This window comes from Crassostrea angulata, chromosome 2 (assembly GCF_025612915.1).
Source record: "Crassostrea angulata isolate pt1a10 chromosome 2, ASM2561291v2, whole genome shotgun sequence".
NCBI classification, from domain to species: Eukaryota; Metazoa; Mollusca; class Bivalvia; order Ostreida; family Ostreidae; genus Magallana; species Magallana angulata.
Genome location: NC_069112.1, coordinates 26289469 through 26317350, shown reverse-complemented (window position 1 = coordinate 26317350; position 27882 = coordinate 26289469). Strand labels below are relative to the sequence as shown.

The window sequence follows — 27882 nt, the reverse complement described above, 5'->3', positions numbered from 1 at the left end:
AAGCATATTAAAATTAAAAAAATCTGTTGGCACTGTTAAATTTAGTAAACAAGCTGCTTATCCATGTACATATTTTTATAATCATGATTTTTCTTAAAATAAAAACTGTTGAAATTCAACCAGTCTCCGAAAAAAACAGGTTTATATCACCAAAAAAAAAAAAGGAATTGCTTTTTGAACAAGCATATTTTAAAATATGGTTCAAATATTATCAGGAACATTGGGTTTTTTTTTAACGACGGTTTCAACATCAACAGACATTTATTCACATTCTTTCCCGTAGCTATTATACAATTTTAATAAGGCTCTTTATGCATCACAAAGAATATTATTGAATGTATTTATCTTTGAAGTAGATATGGGTATATTTGGTCCGATTTGCACATAGCTTAAATGACTTGACCACAATTGTTTGTATGTGTCTTTCTACAGGGAGAAAGTTTTCATTTTATTTGTCAGCTTCCCGTACATATATGTACGTATGTATATAAAACATCACCCAATTCCCAAGAGTTGTTAAACACACTCAGTTTGAAACTTCAAACAAACATTGAAATGCATGAATGACTTCAATACATGACAAAAACTATAAGAGATCAGTTTCGAACAAGTTTCCGACTGCATGCAGGCATTAGGTTTCTGAAAAATAAGTATGAGATAAGAATGAATGAATATTGTTAGCACGTCATGTTTATTGTAAATTATGCATTTTATTGTAGGTTATAAGAACAAGATGAATGTTCATGATATTCATATATTAAGTATGATACTGAAGTGGTGGTATTAAAAAGATATATAGAATTAGGGCAGAAAAAGAAAAATTATATCCTATTCTGAAATTGAGATGAATGTGATATTCTACGCGGATTCTCTCTGTTACCGACATAAAATAAAATGAATATAAATATATTATCTTTAGCAATCATTGATCGCACATCATTGATATTACCTAACGATTCTTCACTGCTTCGATAAAAATCTTTCTCCCAAAAAGACATACAATAAAACACCTTTTTATATCCCTGGAACAGTTCCTTTATACCTCTTTATGGAAAAAAGTTCAGCATTTTGACTGTTGGACTAAAACTGTTGGATTGGAACTGTTAGAATCGACTGTTAATAAAGACTGTTGACCAGTGACGTCATATTCAGCAAAAAAGGAGTTATCAAATTAGTAGGGGTATACCAAAACAAATGTTGAATGTGTCTCGAGCAACAGTTCATCTGTCGGACCGGCTCGTAGACTGTTGCCCGCGGCCTTTGGCCTTAGGCAACAGTTTGCAAGCCGGTTCGACAGATTGTTCAATAGATAAAGTTGAGTTGGTAAGTGTGCGATCGGAAATAAAACGAAAATGTCTCGTAAACTATACTTATAAAATACCAATTATTATGATAACTAAAACCGCTTTACTATTTTTTTTAGTATAATTTTAAGATAAAATATTGTATTCTTACTTTTACAATTAATATTCTCTAGAAGAGAAGCGTAAAAGGATCTCAAAATAACTTGCTTGGAATATTAGTTTCGGAAAACCAATTTTTGTAAAGTAAGACTAACAGTATTTTTATCACATTGCGTTGCATGTGTATATTTAAACGAATTAAGAAGACACTATTAGCAAATACAGATAAGATTCTTGCAGCAGTATAGCCGACTTATAATTATAACTTTATTTTGACTGCTGATGTTAAGAGTTCAATTAATCAAAATAATAACAAACGTATGTTTAAATATTTTTCATTTGCCCAAGACTCTTCGTGCCGACAAAATCTGATAAACAAGAGAAAAAAAATCATACAGCTTTCATGTACCAGTCTCTCCAAGACTGGCACATCCCCTTCTATCATTTTCCAGATGCAAATTCCAATCACTAATACACAACCCTGTGGTTGAATTTTACATAATTTACAATGTAAGTTAACAGATACGTAGATATCATTGGTGATATTTGTAAATAAAAAAACACATTCAAACAGATGTTCTTTTTTCTATATTTAACATTCTAAAAGGTTCTTTCAATTTTTTTTACAATTTTTCGGCATTATTTTGTAGGCATGTATGGCATTTTTTAAAGAAAGTAAGGAGAACAAGTTCTAATGTTCGAATTTGACCACTGAAACATATTTATTATATACAAATACCAAACGTAGTAATATAAGCAATTTAATCCGTCTGGTTTGGTACTCTTATCGCTGAAATATATGATTTGCACTTAAGCGGGAAACGGGTGTTGACTTTTACGATATCTGCAAACTCTTCTTCTAAATCAACATCTTCAATTAAAACGTGCTTGGACAAGTGACTGTCCCAAATTCTGTGTTTTTCGTTGTCATCTAACGGATATTGGTCAATATTAATTTCTTCGACGTTTTGTTTGTCCATTACAAGTCTTTCAAATATTCCATCACGAAGTACATAGTTTCTACTTGACATTAATATTTTGACATCATTTACAGATGTCTTCAACGTTTCTTCGCATCTCTTCCATGACCGGTATGCTATTTCATCGAATGATTCCTTGCCTACAGGGTCATTGATAACCAAAAGAATTTTGTTCCTCAAATTCCTTTTCAAATTAATTTCTTGTTTTATTTCCACTAATTTTGATAATGATTTTACAATCCAGCCTTCATTTTTATATTTTAGTGCGATGTGTTGAATAATTGCTGATTTCCCCGATCCTGCCTGGCCTGTCACTAGAACAGTTCTGTGATTTGTGATGACTTCTTCTACTTTTTTACATGCTCTTGTTGAAACAAAGAAATCATCTTCTTTCTGCCATTCTTGCATAACCTTGTTATGTGCTGATTCTAGGCGATAAAAACAATAATTTCAGTACATTGCAATTTAAGGTGGCTCAACACACTAATGAATTATTTGATGGATTTATAAAGAATTATTTTTGAAAAATGATTATACAAAAATGTCTCCGATATCAGCTTCCAATTGCTTTATATGAATCTATACAAATTGGAAACACCGTTTCAGCTGCGAGCAGGATATCTTAGAGCTAGCTAAAAATTTGGTTTCAATTAATTCACAATGCACAGTTACCTACAAATACATATTATCCAACACAGCCATATAAACTTTATAATTTGTTTGTAAAAAAAAATATTTTTATGAAAATGAAAAATAAGAATTGTAGATATTATTTAAACCCATGGAATAAAACTGCATTTAAACTGTCACTTGCGTTAGACAATTGCTACATAAACATATTTCAACAAAGAAATGAAACAAAATAATAGAATTAAAGAAAATCTAAAATTCTAAATTCAAACCGACCCCGATTGTAATTACGCTTATCCTAAATGAAATCATCTAAAAGTAGAATGTATCACAATTTTGCAAAAATTCAAGATTGTTTAACTGTAAAATGGTTTTAATGACTTTATAATTCGGATCAATTACTCTTTAAAAAACTGCAGTATTTTCGTAAATTTTTTATATTAAAATATTTCTGATCGAGATCAGTTTTTTTTTTCTTCAAATCGGGATTGGTTCAAATTTGATAATTAAAATTTATAACTATAGAACACATTAATTGACACCAAGTTTTTTGCTCTAAAAACTATGTTTATCGTTTAAATAATTTTTCCAATTTCTCTGAAAAAAATGCTAAATATTCATCTAAAATAAGTAAAAGCCGATATTGATTTTTGTTCTGTGATATAATATTTTGAAAACGATTATCTATCGATCAATCAAATAAAAGTTAGGTCCGTCGAGGAACCTTTATAAATTTTGAAAAAAAAATATCCAGTTAACAATTATCATAAAATGAAAGTCAAATGTTTTGTCTTTACGTTTTTTTTAAAAAACATATGTTTTAAATGAAAACATAATTATCTCTTGTTAATTATAATAAAAGGCCAATGGGCCTCAACGCTCAACTGAACAACAATTCTTGTAATTATTCTATTTCGTAATATTTAAATGTGAAACGCTTTAAAACATAATAAGAACCATACTTTTGGAGATCATATTATTGGATCTAAAGTGCATCAACTGACCAATCTAATTACCCTTGGTCTCTACGCATCAAAGATAAGAAAATTATAAAATGAACTAAATAATTATAAACAGAGAAATCAAATCACTGTGACCTTGATATGAGGATATGGAGATAGCATTGTAGTTCTTGGGGAAAAAAAATCTCATTTACAACAAACGCATAATTTTGTTTTGAGACTAACAAATAATTTTTATGTACACGTCTATAAGATATCATTTCATTTTAAAAGTGTTTTTATGAAAAATATGAAGGATGTGTTCAACATTTTCTTTCAATATTTTCAAAACCTTCTTCATAATAAATTATTACATTTGGTAAAACTATTTGTAGGAACTTAATTTATATATTACTCTTATCCAATTAGCTCATTGACCTATTTTTAAAGTGAATAATAACAGCATATTTTCATATTTTCAATGCAAAATCCCTATAGAATTTGCTGTGTATGGATAACTTATTAGATAGAAACGTTGTTTTAAAGGCCTTATCTTGAGATATTTTTCACACAGTTGAATGAAGATTGTTAAAACTTTCTGATACACTTTAAACTGTTTCAAAAACGTTTCAATGCTTATCCTTTGACACTTGTGCCGTATCTTGCAGCGTGAAGTTACAACTTTTGCGATGAGACTTTTTGCCAAAATAATAGAATTTTAACATTGTTGAATTGAAACGACTTCGAGCATCTATAAGCATCGAATTAATAAGCAAAACGCGATGTAACAACACCTCGTGACCAAAAAATAATGTGTTAATGTCTTAATGAACATAAAAAAGGTCCTTGACAAAATTTAAAGAAAAGGTTATCACTTTAAATTTTTGACCACTGCATACCTTTTGAACATTTTGATACGTCATGCTGTTTTCAAATCCAAAGATAGGTCAATTTACGGTTTTTATGTCATAAAATCGATGAAATAAACCTCAAATTAAACATCAGAAACAAATCAATGAACTTTGTTCAAAAATAGTCTTTATACAATTTGATTATGTAGATGTCATATAAGTAGAACAATCATCACTTCTCTTCAGCGAAGTAACCGTGTATACAGTGATGTGCCATTAGGGATCATCCAAATTCAAAATGGCCGCCGTAGTAACATGACGCTTCGGAAAAAGAAAACGATGAAATAAAAAAGTAAAACACTTTAAATTACCTTAATATTTTGTTATGTAGCCCTTTGACCTTAGTACTCTGTGTATCCGTCTAGGAATTGACCTATATAGGCTCTGCACATAGTCGGTTGGTGTAAACAGATAGCCATGCTATGACCTTGAATTGCTAGTATTACATAATGGTCACTATGATATTTATGTGTACCTAGATGCTGCGCACTGAATGGTGTTAATAATAATTGACAGAATGAACTCTGTGACTCTTGTAGCAATGCGTAGTATTCCTAAATGATGTTATGAAACCAGGTCATAATACGGGCAGAATAATATCCAAATTGAGAGTTTAACAACATGTGACCTATTTGGCGATTCTGTGTCTGCAACGAATGCTCTAGTATTCTATATTGAGTCATGTATTGTGTATTCTATATATTAACCTTTGTAACCTTTTATGCCGTGTATGAATGAACGTATTGTGAGTAAGTGATGCCTCATACTAGGTGGGGGGGCTCCGAGACCCAGGACTCGGAGACCCACATCCTGCATCCAGACTCTTTGATTGGCAGTTTTGACGGTTTTGTTACTTTATTTAGGAATAAAATATTAATCTTAATTTTGAACACTAAATGTTCACTCATGATCGTCGTATATGGGCCGAACTAGTCAAAACTGTCCATCATAAGTAAAACCTTATATATACCCATATGAAATGAGATTGGGCAGACTCCTGATTTGGGCTGCTATTAGCTGATGTTATTGTAACTATACGATCACGCTTAATAAAACCGCTAGAGAAAGAAATACTGGACTTGTCATCACTAAGTTTGAGCTGACCCTCAATTGGATCCGTGAGACGGAAGGCTTACATTGGGATGTTTACCCAGATGCGTCGAATGGCCGCCTCCAGTTGATTTTTGCACATAAATGTTTCATTGCCGTTTTTAAGTTCACGTTTGAGTCTTAACCAGATATTTTCTATAATATTTAAATCTGGACTCTGAGCAGGCCAAACCATCGAATGCATGTTGTTCTGCACCTTGAATTCTTGGACGATTCGAGCTCTGTGAATGGGAGCGTTGTCGTCTTGGAAGATGTAATTATTCCTTGGAAAATGACGATCGATAACAGGCCATAGTTGTTCATCAATAATATTGATATACTTCTGGGCATTAATATTACCATCCAGAACAGTTACAGTACCCACACCATCGAAAGTAATGCAACCCCATATCATTAAACTGAACTTGGGCGTCGGGGGTGTCGATAGACAACATGGCAGCCACTCTTCGCCGACCTTTCTCCAGACAAATATACGGTTATCACTTCCAACATCCACTTTACATTCATCACTGAATATAACTCGGTTCCAGTAATTGTCAACAGTTTTAAATCTGTTTCCTCTACACCACGAAAGCCGGGCTTTCATGTTCGCTTCTCGAATTCGAATGCGCTTCCGAACAACTCGTCTAAAATATCCTTGCTTGTACAAACTTCGCTGAACAGTTCTTTTTGAAACAATAGAGTACCTATTCTCATTAAACAAAGCCGTGATGTCTGATAATTTTCTCTTTCTGTTTTCCTTTACCAACCTCAAAAGTTTACGACTGTCTCTGTCACTCACCGTCGCATGCTTCCCTTTCCGACGATTGTTTTCAACACTTCCCCGCTTGCGATATCGGTCAATTATAGATGAAATTGTAGGTCTGGGTATCTCTAATCTTCGTGCAATATCTGAATGTTTTAACCCTGATAGATTCAAAGAAACGATAACTTCTTTCAACTCGGTACTCAATTCTCGACGAACGGCAGCCATGTTGTTTACAAGGGAAAACCACAGCAGACGAAAATATTATTGATACGTAATTATGACACGTGACAGTCACGTGAATACGTGTTAAATATAGACAGGCTCAATATGGACGATGTTATTAAAAACCAGAGCGCCGGTAAACGCAACCAAAAATTAAAGGTGACGTAATAGAAATGAATTTGGATGATCACTAATGGCACATCACTGTACGTTACAGTGATAATTTTAAGGATCTTTTTTTGAAAACAACACAATTGCGTGCATGTAGATGTAAGATGTAAGGTTTAATGTAAACAAAATATTAATCAATTAATAAAATAATATACAAGATCAATAATTAATAATAAAATCAAAACATTTTAAAAAAAAACCTTCTCACTTGTTCGGTCGATAGGATCAAATGAATCCTCTGTTGATTCCATTTGATACTTGTCTTTGCCTATAATAAATGGTATCATTTCCATTTCGTCAAGATTCTCTTTATCGTACGTTTCTTTGCGTGTTGGATTTCCTCGATTTTTTTAAAAGGAAAATGTACTTTTGTAATAATAATGTGTCACAGGTAGAATGGATTGCTTGTGGGTTTGTTTTTTTTTTTTTACACGTTAAATAGACGTGAAAAAATTGGGTGCTCTATATATGAATGCAAACAAACATTTATGAATATGTAGATATTCAAATATTATCAATGCCATAAAGAAACAAAAATCTCCAATTGATTTACCTTCTCTAGAACAGAAACACATCCAGTAGAAGGCGCAGATAGCAATAAATATTCCTAACACAGTTAGAACCAATACAGCCACATCTTTCTTGCTGACTTGATTTTTTTCTTTATAGATATGATTCGTGGTTTCTTCACTAGATGTTGTTGAATAGTCATTTTTGTCGTTAATGGTGATGTTTTCTAATGTGGTAGGATCTGTATTCTTTTGAAATAAAGTCGTGGGTAAAGTCCTTCTGTTACATTAAAAAAAACTATCATTTAATATTCATAAGATCTTGTAACATTGCAAGAGTGGAAAAGTCAGACACCCTTCACGTTGTTTTTCATCTCATGGAAATCAGCTCCTGTCGCGAACTGAAATGCCTCTAAGTAAGAGGAATTCGATTATTCTTTTTCCTCAGCCATGTTTCAGTATATTCTTGAAACGAAATGAGGGACTGAGAGGGTCGATTGTTACCGTTATTGTTAAAAACTAAAAATCTTTGATCGATATTAAAAAAAATAGGCCTTTCAATATTTGTATATTTCAAAGACTGCAGTTACAACAGTTACAGCCTTTTTTGTGTTCTACTTCAATAAATCATAGATGATTGGTATCGATTTAGTTCGATATGATGACTTATCTTGTAGTGCATTTTCCTGATTCAAGATATAGTTTTGATAGCAATGCATGGCATATATATATATATATATATATATATATATATATATATATATATATATATATATATATATATATATATATATATATATATATATTACATACATAATCAAGTCTTACCTCGTACAATTTGGTTCAGCAAGAAAACAGCCATTTCCAGTTGATATACAACTTGGGTCTGCAAAAATTAGAATAATTGCTTTGTTTAATAACTGTTTGTCTGTATTTGCAATTCATCATCATTGAATATCTCTAAGAATTTGTAGCATAAGTTGTAGAGAAATATATTATATATAATGATGGTTTTAAGCAATTTAAAAAAAATATATATATAATATGCTGTTTGATTACTGTTAAAAAAATAAGAAAAGAAAACAAGATTTTTTTTTTAATTTTACGATAAATATTTGATTACATTGTTCAATTCTACAACGAAAATTGGTGATAAATATTCATTTAATGACATGCAAATTTGAGTCGAGTAAAATTTACATATTAAACTCGACACCCCAAACTACATTTTTTTAATGCCATGTAACCAACTCTGAAACTTGATTATTGAAAACAGGTGTACTGAAACCTACAAGGCATACCATATATATATATATATATATATATATATATATATATATATATATATATATATATATATATATATATATATATATATATATATATATATATTATATTTATTTTATAAAAAAGAAAAATTAAAGTTGTTTCCTCCTCCCAATCTTCACACCCAAAGATAAGATAATTAAGTTTTTATCAGAGATTGGTTGTCAAACTTATACATACATGTGTTTGACTCTTTTCTAACAATGCATATTAAATAAAGTGCGATATCCATTGAGCCCTTCTAACGATTGATTTAATTTTTTTTAGAGAAACTGCATATTCATGCACATTATGACATGATCTTCTAATGTTGCATAATGTTGCAAAAATAAATACTTGAGACTTACAGTCAAATATCTTATACGAATAGTAAGGAGAATAAGGACATCCGTTTGTAAAATGGCTACAGTTGACGGAATCCACTCTTGAATGACGTTTGTTCAAGAAGAGACAAGTATCTGAAATATAATCAAATCATGGCATTAAAAATCAAATCAAAACTGACATATGATATGACACCATTTTTTCATATTGTTTATTTATAAGAACTGTCTTGTTTCGCTTTTGAACAGAAAAATGGAAGTTTTCATGAACAGAACAGAATTGATGACAATTTTCAAGAGTTTGTATTTAACCTGTAAAGTGATAACAAATGGATCAAACAAATGGTAGAATATTTTGAATTTGCATTAATATGGACAACTTTAACAAGAAAAACATTTAATTCGATTTTCTTTCCATTTCGATTTGAAATAAACTCTTTAGAATAAATTATTTTGGATATTATCAATACCAATGAAAACAAAACTTTAGTGTAAAGTTTCTCTGAAAAATACATAAAAATGCTCTGTATCAATCTTTAAATGAAAATAATTCTAAAATTTTATTTGATCCGCTCATTTGCAGCCTTTTTAAAAATATATACATGTTTGTATTTTTCTATCCACGATTAGTTTAACGAATTGACCTGCATTAAATCATTAAACAATTTTCCTGTATTTTTTTTCTTTTTGATTTATTTTCAAAAAAAGATATTAGTCTTCAAGATGATACTTAACAAACATGAAATGCATAAAATGTCGTATGACATACACTTTTCTCGAAAACTTCACCTTAGATTGATAGAATCGTTGCGATATGATGGTCGTGTCATATGTAATGCGTATTGTACGACATCCCAAATGGATTCAAATTAACATCATCTCCCTTCAAAGCACTTTTCGCGGCTTTGAATACATATTTCCAATCTCTAAAATCATTTTCTGAAATGTATCAAGGTACGCTGATTGGGTAAAACCATGACGCACTGGTTTCTTTTTATCATATATCTTGAGATTTTTCTTATATTATTTTTCGGTAGTACAAACTTGTAACACGTTTGCAAATAAGAACCGGAATTTATACGGATTTGTAATTACATGAGAAGAATATGCAATTAAGAAACATCGTTCTGCTAATGATTTTTTTTGATAATAACTTGTAATGTCATTGGGTTTGCCACATTTTGTTTCCAATTATTTTTCTGGTTCAAAAAAGTGAACCAATGTTTCGTCACCAGTAACAATATTTATAACAATTGTCTATGATTGAACTTCTGAACGTGAAACATGTTATCTTTGTACTCCAACCAGTTTTTATGTCATCTGTTCAATATATGCGGTATCTGTATGGCATAAGTATTTTGTATTATCAAAATACGATCAAATGAAATGCACCCGCCAACACGATGTGCTAACAGCATAGACAATATGACGAATTGTGTATCCGCCTTCTCATTCTGTATTTCCTTGACGTTTAAGACATTTGCATTAACTGTTACGGGTCGGCCTGACTTTTCCGGTTGCTTGAATGACTCTGGGGCTAGTCAGGAATTCCTTTGTCATCCTACAAACTATTTGATAAGATACCTTATTTGACCCATTAACTCCGCAATTCAGTAATTACCAAATATGTATTGTGCAAAATTTTATATAAGCCCAACCATTTTTACAACACTGGTCAACGACTAGCTCTATTGAAATGACTTTAAGTTAAAAACTACTAAAGAATACTTTTTGAAAGGTATTTGATAGTGTTATTCAAGAGTAACACCATCAATGAAATCGTAAAAAACGTTACAATGCTGTGCCTCAATACAAATTACATTCAAACAGCCCTCTTAGCATCATTGGAAAATATAACACATCAGTAAACAATATTCTTTAATACATATGGATACATTTTTTTCAATTACCTTTTGTAATCAATAATTGAGTGTATATATAACAGAACTGTAACAGTCCTGTTATGTCTTCGTTTGGAAAACACATATATCCATTATTTTTTGTGCAGTTTATAGCGGTAGACCTCTCTTTCCATTCTTTGTCATTTCCAGGACAAGAATCTGTCGAGTATACTGGAAATTCATAACCTTCCAATCTTATCTGAAATAAACAAATACATAATTTTAAATTACATTATTCTCAAGTTCATATCATTGTTTAACTCAAAGATTGTTGATTTGTTAGACGTTATTGTAAAAGCATTTGGAAGCTGAACACTATTTGTAATATTTTTTATCTAAGTTTATATCCTATTACAACCCTTTATATATAAGCTGCTGATTTCTAAACAGTTCGAGGTATATTTCTTTATATGACACATCTTTGGCGTTTTAATTTAGAGGCAAAAAGGTCGGTAAGGGCAAGATTTAAAACATATCACAAATGACTAAAGTACAAATATAATGAAACACATGAGTTAAACAGATTCTGAAACAACAGTTTATCCAAAATTTGATGGTTTGGGGAGGAGAGATAGTTTATTTTGACTGTAACATTTAAAACTGTCCTGAAAAGTGTTTGGGAAACAGTTCCTTCAAAATTAATTTTTCAATGTGTGAATTTAGTGTAAAGGACTGCGAACGATGGCATTGTCTAGCCGCCTAACTAAAAGTCATTTTTTTAAGTTGTCTAATTAAAGTTAATTTTTTTATCATAATGTTATCATTTATGTATATTTTCATTAAATATAAAAGATTTGGTCGAACAAAGAGAGATAACTTTGTATTTTGGGTTAAAATAGCTCATTTCCTAATTGAAAATAACGGAAAACGGAAATGTTTTTTAAAACATCCCCCCCCCCGTGAAACAAAAAATCCTTTTGAGGGGTTTTAACTATTGTTATTTAGCATATTTTTACCAAAGGGTTTGTTGTTTCACGGGGGGGGGGGGGGGGAGGGGGGACATATGTCTACAGACCGAAATACATTCCAAAAAAAGAATTTTGCTTTGTAAATTTTCGAAAACTAATTAACAGATTAACAGAAATTTTACTTTAATATATATCGTAAATATGTTATTATTAAGTTTTTATGCACATATTGGCTGCTAAATAAAATTTTCCTCACTCATAGAGACCGGTTTCAATAAAAATAATTTAGACCCCGCGTTACCAAAACTTTTGTTTAAAAATAAATAATTTGATTACACATTTTATATTGATATAAATTGATTAGGATATGATTTTACTTTTTAGTAGAAAACTTAGTTTTTGAATATCTGACAAATTCTGAAATATTTGGATGTAAAATGTAGGCGGGAAACGGGCGTTAGCGTTTGCAGTTCTTTATCTTTTAAATAAAAGTGGGAAGAGGACTTCAGTACCAACTGAGTACTACATTAATCTTTTTTGCGTACAGTAAATTGTGTAAATTTCTCTTTTAAATAAAACTGGAGAGAGGACTTCAAAACCAACTGAGTACTACGCTAATCTTTTATGCATCACTTGACGGATTTTTAAAATATTTTTTTTCTACAAATGCACGAAAATCAAAGGAGTCCGACCCAAGGCATGAGTCCGATACCTTATAAACTCGCCCTACACTTTCCGACCTAATATAATCGATTTTAAGTATTTGCTAGAAATTTCAATCAAATATATGAAACGAATCAGTACGGGTTTTTTTTTACTCAAAATTGTCACAACCAAATTCTTATGTATACCTTAAATCATTTGTTGAATACGATTTCATTCTGTTTATCATTGTGTAATACTATACAAGTGCTAGTCTCATTTGATACAAAATCCAAGTGACTTTAATCCAACATTGCGTTAAATTAAAGTGGAAAGAGGACTTCAAAACCAACTGAGTACTACGCTAATCTTTTATGCATCACTTGACGGATTTTTAAAATATTTTTTTTCTACAAATGCACGAAAATCAAAGGAGTCCGACCCAAGGTATGAGTCCGATACCTTATAAACTCGCCCTACACTTTCCGACCTAATATAATCGATTTTAAGTATTTGCTAGAAATTTAAATCAAATATATGAAACGAATCAGTACGGTTTTTTTTTACTCAAAATTGTCACAACCAAATTCTTATGTATACCTCAAATCATTTGTTGAATACGGTTTCATTCTGTTTATCATCGTGTAATACTATACAAGTGCTAGTTTCATTTGATACAAAATCCTAGTGACTTTAATCCGATATTGCGTTCCCTGCATTGTACTCTTATTTGTTATATCGTTCATCACAATGAAAGTAGGATTTTAATGCATATATAATGATTACTCATCATAAAACTCAATTATAGTGTTGGAATATAAGTGGAAGCAGGAGCTCTGGTAAAGGTAGTTCATAGTTTAGGCAAACTTTGTATATTTATGAGTATAGATTTCATCCTATTTATTTTGAACAACACTACATGTACTCGCAGGACAAAAATACTTAATAGTTATTTATCAATTGCCGTCGAAATATTAATGAGTCCCTTCAAAATCAATGTCTCATTTATTTTTGTATATTTTTAAAATCTATGTATGTTTTTTTTTTTCTTTTTGACTATCTTTGTATTATTCATCTAACTAAAGTTCTTAAAAAGGTACACTAGCAGCCCATAATTGAATTTGGTACTTACACTTTCATTTCGCTGGGTTAAGGAGATTAAAAGTATTCCTGGTAGAAAAAAAACCCACAACTGTATATCGAGCCTCGTCATATCAAAGCATGCAAAAATCGAAGAAATAAATAGGGCTTTGTAGGTTGTTTTTTTTCACGTACACTTTGTATTCATTTCAATTCAGGTAAATAAACAAGAAGTTTATAAAAGGGTTGTGTCGGTTGTGTCTGACTACATGTATATACACAAATTGTAATAAATACAAGAAACCTTTAGAGTAATGTGATTAAGACTTCCTTATCCTAAAAATCCACAAAATTCTTTTTCATCAATGAGGTTTACCGCACATGTAGTTGCGGTGCAAATGGAAAGGGGTCGACAAATAACCCATTGTTGTTGTCTCGTTGTGCAACCAGAGATTTTCCCATACCCAAATGATCTGCAGTGATATCATACAGTTTGCAGAATTACACAAAACATCAGCGATATGGATAGGGAAAGATTCTATCTTGCCAGATATCGACTGGAAAATGATATTTCCTTCAAGATAGGAGGGAATTTGAGACTCTGTTTTAACAAACCCTTTTAATTTGGTTTACAGGTGGCAGATATAACAGGTATTTATGACACTGATAGCAACGCTTACGTGAAAACTCTTAGTAAACCAAAATACCAGAAACCAGCGCGTAGAAAGATATTAATCAAGAAAAGTGCAGATTTAAATCTTCCCATAGTTAAATGTATGAGCCAGTGTGTCGAGGAATCCATCCTCGAATGTTGGTTTTTTTTTTTGGGGGGGGGGGGGGGGCGTGGAAAAAAATTCAACTCGTACAGGTAACTCTGATTTTCAGCACTTTTATAATGAAATTACAAGGAAGCAATGTATATGCCAGGTGACCTATTTTTGAAGTTTTTATATATCTATTGTTTTACATTATGTTACAATATTTCTGAGAGTTTTGACCCCTGTTTACCTAATACTTAACCCCTACCACTCCAAAAAATATTCTCTCCCCCCCCCCTCTCTCTCTCTCTCTCTGGAAAAACATATCGTCCTCTGAAGAGAATTGCGCTAAATCAAAAGAGTTGCAGGGACTACGGTTTATTTCATTTGTTTATATCAAAGGCGAATAAGTTTTGGCCATCCTATACTGGTTTCGGTCCTGCAGAGAGATCAAAGAGACACATTCGACTCTTGACTGCTGCAATAACCCAAGTCTGTCATTTTGCTATCCGAAACGATGGAAAGTAAACGCGTTCTCGAGCTGAAAAATTATATATAAAGAGGAATCTATCCAAAAAGGATCAGGAAGTCGGAGACAAGGAAAAGAAACTTTAGAAGAGATTGTAAAAAGTTTAAAGTAAGAAACGGTGTCCTTTTCTTCAGCTCTAAAGGAAAAGAACTAAGAGTAGTGGCAGAAAAGGAAAAGGTTGACATTCTTCAAAACATTCATGCTCAACCTCATGGAGGCCACCTCGGAATCAACAAGACGTTAGTATATCGTACTAGAAGCATATTTTAACTTAAACAGGCACGTAGCATCGTTTTTGTAAGGATTCCAAAAAAATACTTGACAAGCATAGGCGTCGGAACCTGGCGGGGGGGGGGGGGGGGGCTAGGGGAGGCTTAGCCCCCCCCCCCCCCATTTTATTTTTGCAAAGTTAGACCTAACCATCAGGCACATAGCATCAGGGAGAGGCCACCTCCCCCCCCCCCCCCACTTTTTTGGCAGCAAACATAATTGTTCTTAAAAATTACCTTTAAGTCCCACGGACTAGGAATTTCATTATTTGGTGAAAATTTCTGATGATAAGTCTAGCCCCCCCCCCCCCCCCTCCACTTTCAATTTGCTTCCGATGCCACTAAAAATAAAAAAAAGGAAAAAGGATAAAAGACTAATTCCTAATTCTATAACTTACAGTTTCACTGTACTTTTACTAATTTTCATTTCATTTTTGTATATATATTAGCCCAACAAAAGGGGAGGCAATTTCATGATTAATAATTTGTTCATGCTTTAAGAAAAATATTTGCTGCGCCTTAAAGGTGGCAGCCCCTCCCCCCGCCCTCCCTTGCTCCTGCCAATGGTACGTGCCTGTTAAGATACTTTCCCCCGATCATTACGCATTATTTATGTGGTTCATATGCAAGAGTTTAATTCCACTTTGAAATATTTTATGTTAAAAATAATTAGAAAAAGTATTTGTATGTAATTTTAGGTGGCAGAAGCTGCGTTCCCGACATTACTGGGCGGGTCATTTAAGGATGTGAAAAACTTCGTCAGTAAATGCGACACGTGTCAAAGAAAAGAACAGTTAAAAGGGCAAAGAAACCACTACGTCCCATAGCAGTGCCCGACAACGCTTTTTCACAGATTGGTATGGATTTGATCGGACCGTAAAAATTGGAAGAAACAAAGACAGGTAAATTGATCATTGTTCAGAGTATAACTTAATCTGTGGATCCCGGATATAATTCCGTGTTGAAGATGGGGGCATTTTACCCTTTCATATCTTCCATGTTAGTCTTTATTCATACATCCATATACATGTAATTATATTAAATGGATATAAAAGCTACCTAGTAGTATTGGGTTTTTCGTGGAGCGGGCGGGGGGGGGGGGTATATAGGAATGTTGTTTTCTCATAAATTTATTATAATGTTAACCTAATTTACTAACTTTGCAAATTATAGATGGACTGCTAATCCTTCCACCCCTTCTATATCCGCGCATGCATATACGAATTTTAACAGTATACATAATTCAATAGTCACACAGTAATATCAAACTGAGAAAAGTCAAGGGGATTTTTAAGGGGTCAGTACAAAATTACATGTATGTGTCAAAAAACATCAACTGAAAAAACGACGAAAAAATGTCAAAAACAGTAAATTTTCTCAACATCAAAATATATATATATTGATTTTATTGCACGAAAGAGCAAACAAATTGAATGCTTGATCACCTTTAATAGTCAAAAAATCATATCATTAGGACGGATGCGGGGCCAGGCAAATTTATCATTTAAGAAAGCATCATTCTTTTTCATCAGTAGTGTCTCAATTCTGTTAAGGTCATGTTTACACCTTACAGCTATCTGTTAAATTTAAACAAATAGGTTGGGCATTTTTGCATGATTAAAACATTTCAAAGTTAAAGTACAATTATAGTATATTCGCATTTACAAACACATTGAAGTAACTAACAGAGTATAAGCAATATGCTAGTTAATTCTACATAATTTGAAAAATAAAAATCACAATACCTTTTAAAAGTTACAAATTAACAAATTTTTACATGAGCGTAAATTATGCTGTTCGCCAAAGAATCACGTCATTCCTATATATATAAGATCATAAAGGTTTCTTTAGAAATAAAACACTCGGTATAATAAAATAAAAGGTGGCCTGTGTAGGATGGTAAGAGTTGAAATTAACACCCCGAGAAAACCATTGTCAACCTCCGCTTCGCGTTGGTTGACAATGGTTTTCTCGGGGTGTCAATTTCAACTCTTGCCCTCCCACACAGGCACTATTTTATATAGAACTATGTTGTTCTTTTGTTATTCATTTTAAACACTGCTTCCTCATAAAACACATATCTTTTATTTTTTTCATAAAATCTACTGTTTCTATCGTTTACTGGTACTGTCATGGTGTAAAAAAATTAACATTTCGGACATTTTGTAGTCATTTGTTTTATTTCTCCGGACTTAGTGCTGTTATTAAAACTTTTATGACATTTCATCAACTGTTTTAAACTTTCTCAAGTCCGTTCAGCCTTATTCACACCTGAGGCAAGTCAAGAGTTTGACAGTAAATCTGTATATTAGCTTCTTTTTACAATAAGATTATTCCAAGTACTCTAACAATAAAAAAAGTTCGTCACGGTAGCCATTTTGATTTTTTTAGACCGACTTATCTGTCACGATTTTCTTGCAGCGATTTATATAAAATAAATACGTTAAAATAAATTCGTTCGCTACTTGCTTCTTTTTGGTGTAAACTCGTGCATCATCTTCATGAATTACGGTACAACCGTTCCTTCCATTAAAAATCATACTCCGAATTCAGTCAACTGCTTTTCAAATCGATAAAACTAGAAAATTGAGACCAGAAGTGAATGAATAACATCATATTTTGGGGTAGACCTTTCCTGATTGGCTGTTATATATGTCGTTAAAAATAAAGCAACATAATAATAAAGACATTAACTGATAAATGTACAGAGATAAGTCAGTTAAAGGACTGGTTAGAAAAAAAATAAGGAAAATGTCCAGATCAGTTTCTTAGTGCTAATGAAGGTGAGTTGGTTTCATGTCTATGAAAAAGCAATAATTATTGTATAATAATTGTAAATTGTTAATTTTAGCTATTAAGTCAGAATTATTTGATTTTATTATTTCTAATATATGCAAAGTTAAGGCTTTTAACAGCGAAATTAACAAATGTTGTAGGACATTGTCATTTCAGGGATTTGTGTCCTTTCAATACACTCTCGTCTATTAAGCGCACATTTTCATGCGTGTCTTGGAAAAAATGAACTTAATTTCGAAAGCGATTTAATCTTAATATTTTTCAAAGAGCTACAATAAAGAATGTGTAAATCAGATTTTAAATCTAAGATAAAAACAAGTAGTTTTAATCTTCTTAAAATTGATATAAATTCTATTTATTTACATATACTACTACACGGTAAGTTGCCTGATAAAAAAGCATCACTGCAGCATTGTGAACATTAAACCGGAAAAATAATTGTTGACTAAAATCGTGACCATGCCGCTTTAATGTTAATATACCTGTAATTGTACTATAAGTTAAACCCGAATACCATAAACTTAATATAGGATAATCACATCACCATCATTTTACAATGATAGTTGTTTACTTGGGGTAGGGGCCTTTGATGATTTCCAGCCTTATGTTCAAACTCCTCTTATAATGATTAGCGTACTATTCATAAGACCCTATATTTTAAAAAAAGTACATATGACCACTTCATCATTGTTTCAAATTGGAAGTGGTGTGCCACTAGTAGATGATCATGAAAACTTCAAACCCTGGGGTAGCGGCCTTCGATATTTTCCAACCCGACGTTTTAAAATCCATTATAATGAAAAGGTGTACCTAAATAAGGCCCTATAGTAAAGTAATCTATAGAAGACCACATTTAGTCTACCTTTTTTTCTTAGTAGTTGTGATTTACAAATAAGTAGGTAGTCCTGAAAAAATTGCAGCCCCCAGTTTCGCAGTCTTCGATAATTCCGGTATTTAAAATCTCCTCAAAATAAAAAGTGTATGTTCAGTATGGCCCAAAATCTCGTAAACTTAAGATGACCACATCTCCATATTTTTTATAGTGGTAGTGGTTTACGACTAATAGATGACCCTGACAATCTAAGCCCCCAAAGTAGGGACGTTTTCGAGCCCGATGCTTAAAATCCCCTTTCAATTGATAGTGTATTTACAGTTGTTGTATAAAGAATATCAACAGAATTGATTCATAATTTGTATCTTTTATCTCCATTTCATAGATTACAGAATAGGTCGTTCGTATAACATTATTCTTTGGGTTCTCTGAATAAAAGAATTTTCTCGATGAGAAGTTGAAATAAACAAATTTAAATGTTAAATGAACAGTTTATCGAAAGATCCAATATCTAAATAGAACATTAGAACTAATGAATAAAAAAGTCGCAATACAATTACAATCATTTATGTTACAAAGTTATTGAATGCATTTGTGGATAAATGCTGAAGAAAGGCATACCTAATCCTTTTTCGCAGTCTTCGATGATTCCGGTATTTAAAATCTCCTCAAAATAAAAAGTGTATGTTCAGTATGGCCCAAAATCTCGTAAACTTAAGACGACCACATCACCATTTTTTTTTATAGTGGTAGTGGTTTACGACTAGTAGATGACCCTGACAATCTAAGCCCCCAAAGTAGGGACGTTTTCGAGCCCGATGCTTCAAATCCCCTTTCAATTGATAGCGTATTAACAGTAGGACTCATATCTCGCAAACAAGAGATGAACAAATTTTTCACAGGGGTAAAGGTGTACCACTTGTAGATGATCCTAAAAAATTCAGCCCCTAAGAGAAAGGCCCTCAATGTTTCCGAGCACAATGTGTATTGTTCCCTTTCAATTGTCGAAGGCTCCAAATCAAACACACTAGAAATAAAACATTATAGAAGGAGGTAACTGCTTGTCCAACATTAATTCTTCTATATGTTGATAAAAGGGAAAATGTCTGTTTTGAAAGAAAGTGGTAGGTAATTCGAGAACCCAATGAGTGCTACGTACCCTCTTAAGCGTACAATGCAAAATGCAGACAGGTGCACGTTAGTGCATGGATATCTATTTTTGTATTCTAAACCAAAGCCCGGATCCAAAGTATGAGTCCGATTGCCATGTGCATGTGTACCTTCAATTATTTATGGATAAATTTTATTATAACATAATCGTTTAATGCGGTATGTTTAAATATGTTTTGCGGTGCAAGCGTTTGGGCAAGCGCAGCATACATTTGAATCAAATATATACAGGTTTTCATATGCTTCATAATGATAATTAATAACGTGGTTTACCAAATGGATGTAGCAACGTGATAAAAAAATGAATAAAAATAGTATAGTTTACGCTCCAGTTAACATGAATAATTTTGTGGACAGTGGACAGTTCGATCCGCCATATATATTTAATAATTAGGCTAAGGTCGCAAGCTTAGTGTAGATATTGTGACGTCATATTAATGGAGCAGGCATCATTCGACATTTTTCCGTCAAAGTATAAAAATGATCCGAACAGCCAGGAAAATAGATTAAAATAAATATTAGGGATTAAGAACAATCTTACATATGTTTTGAAAATACATGTTCATTGCATACTTTTTATCATTTTTTTTCAATTAATACAAAGGAATATTTCCCGATAAAAATCTCGGTAGTTTCTAAAGAAGTATGTTGAAAATGTGTTTTGTTAAATGAAAGAGGTGTATGTGGTTTACAGGTAGGACTTTTACCATTCCACTTCCACCATGGCAATTTAAAATATTTCTTTCTTGGCTCAATAATAAGATCTTTGAACAATGTGCAGATTTCAACGCAAATTTCCTCTGATCGTTTACTTTGTCTACGGAGCTCGCTTTTTTCAGTGCAAGGTGTCATTTGATACATAGATTCGTCATAGTGTGTCCACTGTTGTTCTCTATTCATCTGATCAAGTGGGTATATCCCTCTAACTATTTTTAGAATCGGTAGGACAACAAAGAAGTGCCTTTAAGCAAAATAGTTCCTATACTTGCAGAGTGTATATACATTTATTGGGACATTTTAAATCAGAATGCTTGACACATGTCAGAAAAGAGAATTTGCAATTTTTAAAACAAGTGTCAAAATTGAATTATCATTTGAATAAAAGAATTGAACTTGTTTGATGTACACCCTTTCCAAAACTGAGAAATTCCCTACTTTTACTTTCATTTTCAGTTTTTCAATACAGACGCATTTTGGCGGAAAACGAATCTGACTTCAAACCACGAAATTTGATGAGCTTTCATATAAGAGGTCCCTCGTTACTGAACGAAAATTAGGGCCGGAGCTATGAACCATAACGTTAACATTACCGCCTTTGGAAAATGCATTAGTGGACTATACCCAAGTAGCTCAGTTATAGTGTTGAGGTATCAAAAGTTGTTATTCAGAGCCAAATATATTGTTTGTAGAAATATGCATTTATATTTCATGACGCATATTTCTTTTTTGTGACAATTTTTGTATTACAAGTATTCATCCAGCTTAAATTTTTATCAAGCACATTAGGTTTCTGTAATTGAACAAAATGTACTTACATATTCATTTGGCCGAGTTAAGGCAATTAAAAGTGCTCCTATTAATAAAAAAACCGATGTTGTACGCAGACTCATCATTTCATTGGATGCATGCCAATATCGACGAAGCTAGAACAAGCTTTGTTGTTTTGACAGACACCACTTCCCATTCCTTTACTCCGGTTGTAATCAAGCCGATTGTCCCTTTAAATTTACCAAATACTCTATTGTGCGTAGTCATGAAACGCTTCAGTTATTGTTTGTGTGCATTTTTGACACGGATGTATCTAGAAAACTCTAGTTTATTTTATGCGATTTAATTTGCACTGTCAACTATACATTTTAAAATTCAAAGCCCGTCACACATTAGATAATGTAAAAGGGCAAAGTAAGACAGAGAAGTCTCGCACCGTGTACAGTATACGGATATATATGTAACGAGTTACGGATATCACAAAGTAATTCCGTTGGTCCCTTGAACTTGCCTATAACCGAGTTTTACTGTAGAATCACCGTGCGAAATTCACTGTTCAATTATAACTTTTTTTTGGACCATCATTCATCTTTACCATTAGAATTAAAAAAAAACATACTAAGCAGTTCACGCGATTTGAAACCACGTTAGATTTGTAAAATTTGGTTTGCCTCGGACTAAAAGGACGGAAAGTCATTTAGCAAAACGCGTCTTGTCTTTATTTCTATTACATGCCAGTAGCAAACTATAGTTAAGAACAAGAAAAACCCTAAGTCTTTTAATTTACTTATTTACATGTATCATTATATATACAATGGGTCCTTGACGAAGGGTGTCTTAATTATTAAGTGAAATAGACGTATGCGATTTAGAGGTAAGAAATTACATTAGAAACGCTTCCTGTTCCACCACGTTGCTTTTCACCGCAAAGGATTATTGGGATATGTAGAACTTTTTCACGTGGCCTCATAAAAAAATTCTTTGAACAATGTGCAGATTTCAACTAGAATTTCCTCCGTTCGTACACGTTGTCTAATATGTTTTACGGTGTGACCGTCGGAGCGAGCGCAGAAGGAACCACACATCTGTCATCATTGTTAAATGCAACCTGTGGACTTGCCCATACCAAAAAACTTTGGCTTTGTCTCGAAAACTTTTACCACCGCAAGGAACCCGAAATTGTCAAACTTTCATTCCAATGGTCCCTTCCTAGGCTTATACACTTAAACAAACTACCACTGAGTATTAATAAAATGTTAAACAGACTTATTTAAATATTTTGTTAAACACAACGCCGTTTTGGTTTTTTTTATGTAAATACAGTTATGTTTTATCATTCCATAACCTTTTAATGGACATTTTCGGTTGGACGAACATTTACTAAACAGCGACAACGATCTGTCAGTATGGAGCGCACTTCTCACTAAAAGTGTACAGTGTCTTGTTGTAAATTTTGCATTAACCGGTTGGTGGTTTATACAAAATTTAAAACATGACAACTTGTAAATTTTGTTTTTTCTGCCATCCGGTAAATTCAAAATTTACAATATGACAAAAGTTTCACAAAATATAATGCGATAACATTCTAATGACTTACACTTACAATGTGCTCGTTGTTAAACCGCAAAAAATGTATAAACTCTGGCCTTGCTACATTTACATGTATATAAAATGGATCATTTAGATTCTATGACAACCTTATAAACTGGTACCTTAAGTATTGTGCATACACATAGACAGCAACCCCCCCCCCCCAATAAAACAAGGGAGTAGTAACAATTTATTGTTTCATAGGCTTTCAGTTTTGCGGTTGATCTCTGTTTGATGATATAATTCTGTTGTATTTTCGTCTAACCCTGTGGTGTTTCTCTATTTATTTGCTGTTCATGATCAGTGAACGAAGTCCTAATTGGATAACGATTTGAGCAAATTTTCTCAGCAAGTAAAACGCACTCCCCAGGAAAGGGGAGTTCTTTCCCGACAAAGTTAGAGAGGAGGGCGTACTGCTTGGAATCATTTGGACCTGGAAATCCAAACCGAATATGCCGTATTTTACACATATTGTCAATACATGTACAACCTGTGCGTAAATAGCATGTAGATGTCTATAACCCGAATGATAAAGTTCTTGAGGTCTCTCTTTGGTCTGTATATTTTAAAAGATCTTCCATCTACTGCACCTACTGCAGATGACAATTTTGCCAAACAATTAACATCTGCCCCCATTTGTTTATGGTTGGCCAAGATGCAAATTGAAAACAATACACTTGAAATAACTCGATAAGATATGATAGTTCCTCTTTCACTGTTGTTACGCTAAATAAATGTTAAATAAAGATGATCGCATATGATATGTAGAGTAACATCTCAACCAAATTAAGAAGAGCAGTGCTCTGTTGTTTGACGTAATCAGGTGATGTGCTGGGATTGCATCGCTTCGAAACTCAAACATATCACGAGCAATATCGACGAACGAATCGGGAATTTCGCCAGTTATTTCATAAAATGAATACATGGATGTACAGAATTAATGACAAACATCTCTTCCACTTCACTCCACTGGGAGTTAGTTCTAATGAAGAAAGTCGTTCGCCTTGCTACCTCCCGCTTTCAATAGAATTAAATATTTTAGTGTTGTAATTTTTATCTAAATTCAATTGTCTTTTAGTGTATGATTATGAACTTTGACATGAAAAACTTATTTCTTTGCCATATTAAAAAAATACAGCATTTCAAGAACATTTATTCAAAATACATGCAGAATTTTAGTGTCTTTAGGGTTGCATAGAGTTTATCGATAATTGCAAGTTGTTGTAAATGTTCACTCAACCGAAAATGTCCAATAATGATCATTCAAATCAGTAAACAGTGTGTCTGTGTTATTTCTCATTTTGTTCATAGTTGTTACCTGTGTTTTATTTTCCTCTGTGACATCAATTTGGTTTTAATCTGTTTAATTTTTGCACGCTATATAAGTGTTGTAGACATGTGTCCTCACCCCTTTTTAGTCTGTGTTATCCAATGTTATTGAAAGGTTTGACCACATAAGCAACTATAACAAATACATGTTGATATTTTAACAGTTTATTTTTTTTCTTTTATTTATTCATTACAAAATGACGTGGCTGCACGTAGTTCTAATAATGATTGGACTTTTCTTTTTTAACTTTTTGCCAACTACCTAACGTATACAATGATTGGATCCATAAGACGGTAAATTTAGCATGGAACTTGCATGTGTATTTACTAAGTACAAAAACAAAACTAATCAGCCAAAGAGTCACTGTTAACACTGATACTGAGTACTTCCTACACTTAACATCCAATACAGATGCTTGATCCACCTCTAAATGAATCGCAGGAAATTAAAACGCGAGATCACTGTGACGTCATAGATAACGTAGGTTGTCGGACATATTCGATGAAGGAAATTACGTCATATGTCAGCAAAAGTTCAGATAGGTACAGTTTTTTTACGACAGCATATGTGTTGTTTACTTTAATGTTTTCAAAAGGGTTTTTATTGTTAAAAAGAAAATAATGTATGCGATTTAGAGGTAAGAATTTTCAGTAGAAACTCTTCCTGTTCCACCATGTTGCTATGCACCGCAAATGATTATTGGGATATGTAGAACCTTTTCACGCGGGTCCACAAAATTTTCTTTGAACAATGTGCAGATTTCGACTTGAATTTCCTCCGTTCGTTCACGTTGTCTATGGAGCTTGCTACGCGAGCGGCGCTTCGGACCGCCTCGGTGCGCTCGAAATTAAGCTTGCCGCACTCGCTATAATAAAATCAAATTTGTGATACTTTTTAACACAAATAGAGACACGTTATATTTTACGTCTATTTATTAATATTTATATTCACTACATCTATATCTCGTACAGAAATCATATGTATATTCAAAGCTTTGTAGAAATCTACAAATTAACCTGAAAAAATCTACACACCCCGTTTGTCGACTGGTTGAAACATTCAATAACCTATAAAAATCACGGACTGCTATAAATGATAATGATGATGTAAGACACAAGTTTCCAAAAAGTTTATTTAGCTGTTTCTTTTATGTACATTTTTTGTAACACACTGATGTACTTTAATAATAGTTTAGTTAACTTTTTTTTAAGATTTTACATTCAGCTTGTTAATTTGTGTTAAAAGAAAGATGAAAATGTAAACAATTAAAGGTTTTTCTGGGGATTTATGCGGGTTATAAAGGATTCGATCATTGCACAATGCAATGTCGCCACTTTCATGTCTTGCATTAATCACCAAAGAGAGCATCTTATTGTAATTAAAATGTAATTTGTCCTTAATAAAAATAAGTTAAGATAATATTAATAGGGATACAATCTGTTGCTGAAGTAAAAATGTTACAATAGGTACATTTGAAAATATCCCTTACACTGTTTAAGATTTAAGTAAGTAGAATATAACACTAACTGATACATACCCAATTCAGCAATAACTTTTTTCATTCAACAAAACTCAATTATAGCAAGAACGCAAATCAAGCATCGCAAGAACACTAATAATGAGAGGCCATGAAATCAAATTTTACGATTGTTAACACTGTTTTATCATTTTCCAACTAATAATGTCTCGCTATTAGTTATCAATAACTATATCATATATACGTAAATGTAAGAATTCTTAAAATATCATACCAATGAATAAAACTTCAGGTAATGTGTTTTGAACGGATGGGCAAATGTATAGCAATCGCAAAAAATGTTGCAAACAAATTTTAGCATTGACCCAAGCAAATAGTAGCTCTTTTTCTTACAATAACACTTTTCATTTAAGTTCTGTTGTGCTTTTCGAGTAAAATCGAGTAACAATTCAACAAAAACATAACTCAAAACTAACTTTTCTTAACTATTTAGCCTATTTTGTCCCATTCGAAGTTCTGCACTTTCAAATATATACAAGAGTTCCCAAATTAATATAGCTAGTCACCCAAATCAACCACATTTTCGATAAGCACTTTCCATACAGTGATAGCGCTGAGGACTTCCTTGTTGTAAACGAGAATGGTTCAACAGAGCTCTATGTGTGTTATATGACTACGTGTAATGATGCAATCATTCGTATTCGAACATGGAATCACTCACTATTTTGTGCTTTAAATTGAAAAGCGTGTTTTCTTATTTGGTTATGCTTTTTGGTACAAGAACATCTGTGAAGCAGGACTGTTGTTCTATATGGACATTTCTAATCAAATATGTTATATAAAGGCGTGCCTTTTTTGTTATTTCATTAACGCAGTATGACTGAAAGAGAGCTTGCTAAATCGACCCTCTTTGGTCATGTTGGTGTCGGTTTTACAGAAACATCATGATTGAATTAAAGGTACAACAGAGCCTTTTTTTAACTGAGGAAGCTGAGTGTTAATTCTTGCATTTATTGCAATTTTGTTTCGTAATTTTGAACGATCGTTTTAGCTGATTATAAATTTCCTTTTTCTCAATTATAAAAAATCTCATGCCATGTGCTTATTCTGATTAAGGTTATTCGCAAAAATGAAAGCCTAACATCAGTATGTACAGATAACACTTTAAAATTTTTCTGACCTATTTGTGCAAAAACATTACTGGCAGATTTATTGTAATGATTTGCATTTATTCAAAATAACGAGGCTAGGTGGCCAATAAATTACATTTCGGAACTGCCATAATCTTTAAGATAAGTTAATTTAGCCCATAATATTTTTGACTATTTATATTGGCTTTATATTCTGATTCTTTTCTTCGAACTTAAATCAACGTTTGTTGTAAAGGTAAATATTGCGTAATAATTGTCACGTCATTCCTCTTACGCGAGAAATATCATAAATTGGTGTTGATTTATACACATTGATATTGACAACAACTTGATGATTTATGAAATTTTATTAAAGATCTTATTGTGATCTAATTACGAGAGAAACATACACTCTTCTAGCTTCTGAAAAATAAATCACCAATGCATCAATGTTTTTAGGGGGAATTTCTTAACAAGTTTGTGACAAATGAAATGCCAGCTTTTACAATGTACAATTATAAGCAATAATTAATTTCCATTTCGTTTTTTTTTATAAGACACTTGCCTATTGACCGATTCCGTATTTTTATTTATCAATGTTCTCATGCTTGCTTTGCGTTGTGACATCATCAGTATTTCTTTTTCCTCCATACCAACCATAACTATCAAACCCATCAAATCCAACTGAATCACTTAAATATGCCTGAA

At 32.4% G+C, this 27882-nt stretch overlaps 1 protein-coding gene across 5 annotated transcripts; it reads right to left on the bottom strand.

Moving 5' to 3' along the window:
- Positions 1–110: 110 nt before the first annotated feature.
- Positions 111–27882, bottom strand: LOC128172150 (uncharacterized). Of its 5 annotated transcripts, none has more exons than XM_052837918.1 (7): positions 27740–27882; positions 11185–11374; positions 9299–9409; positions 8454–8511; positions 7670–7905; positions 7325–7456; positions 111–2811 (listed from the first exon to the last, which is right to left on the bottom strand). In XM_052837918.1, exons 2-7 carry the CDS (start codon positions 11258–11260, stop codon positions 2165–2167), a joined length of 1260 nt encoding a protein of 419 aa, XP_052693878.1. In that variant the 5' UTR covers positions 11261–11374; positions 27740–27882; the 3' UTR covers positions 111–2164. The 5 variants fall into 5 exon arrangements, with proteins under 5 accessions (XP_052693878.1, XP_052693873.1, XP_052693874.1 ...); XM_052837913.1 differs by lacking the exon at positions 27740–27882 and adding an exon at positions 21695–21879; XM_052837914.1 differs by lacking the exon at positions 27740–27882 and adding an exon at positions 13858–13959 and having other exon boundaries at positions 7325–7384.

Excerpts from the sequence above, each read along its gene's own strand:
- LOC128172150 (XM_052837912.1), bottom strand. The coding sequence starts at position 13,938 with ATGACGAGGCTCGATATACAGTTGTGGGTTTTTTTTCTACCAGGAATA. Across the intron at positions 11,375-13,857 it reads TAACCCAGCGAAATGAAAGT|ATAAGATTGGAAGGTTATGA; the intron begins GTAAGTACCAAA and ends TGTTTATTTCAG. Across the intron at positions 7,457-7,669 it reads GTGTTTCTGTTCTAGAGAAG|GAAATCCAACACGCAAAGAA; the intron begins GTAAATCAATTG and ends AAAAAAATCGAG.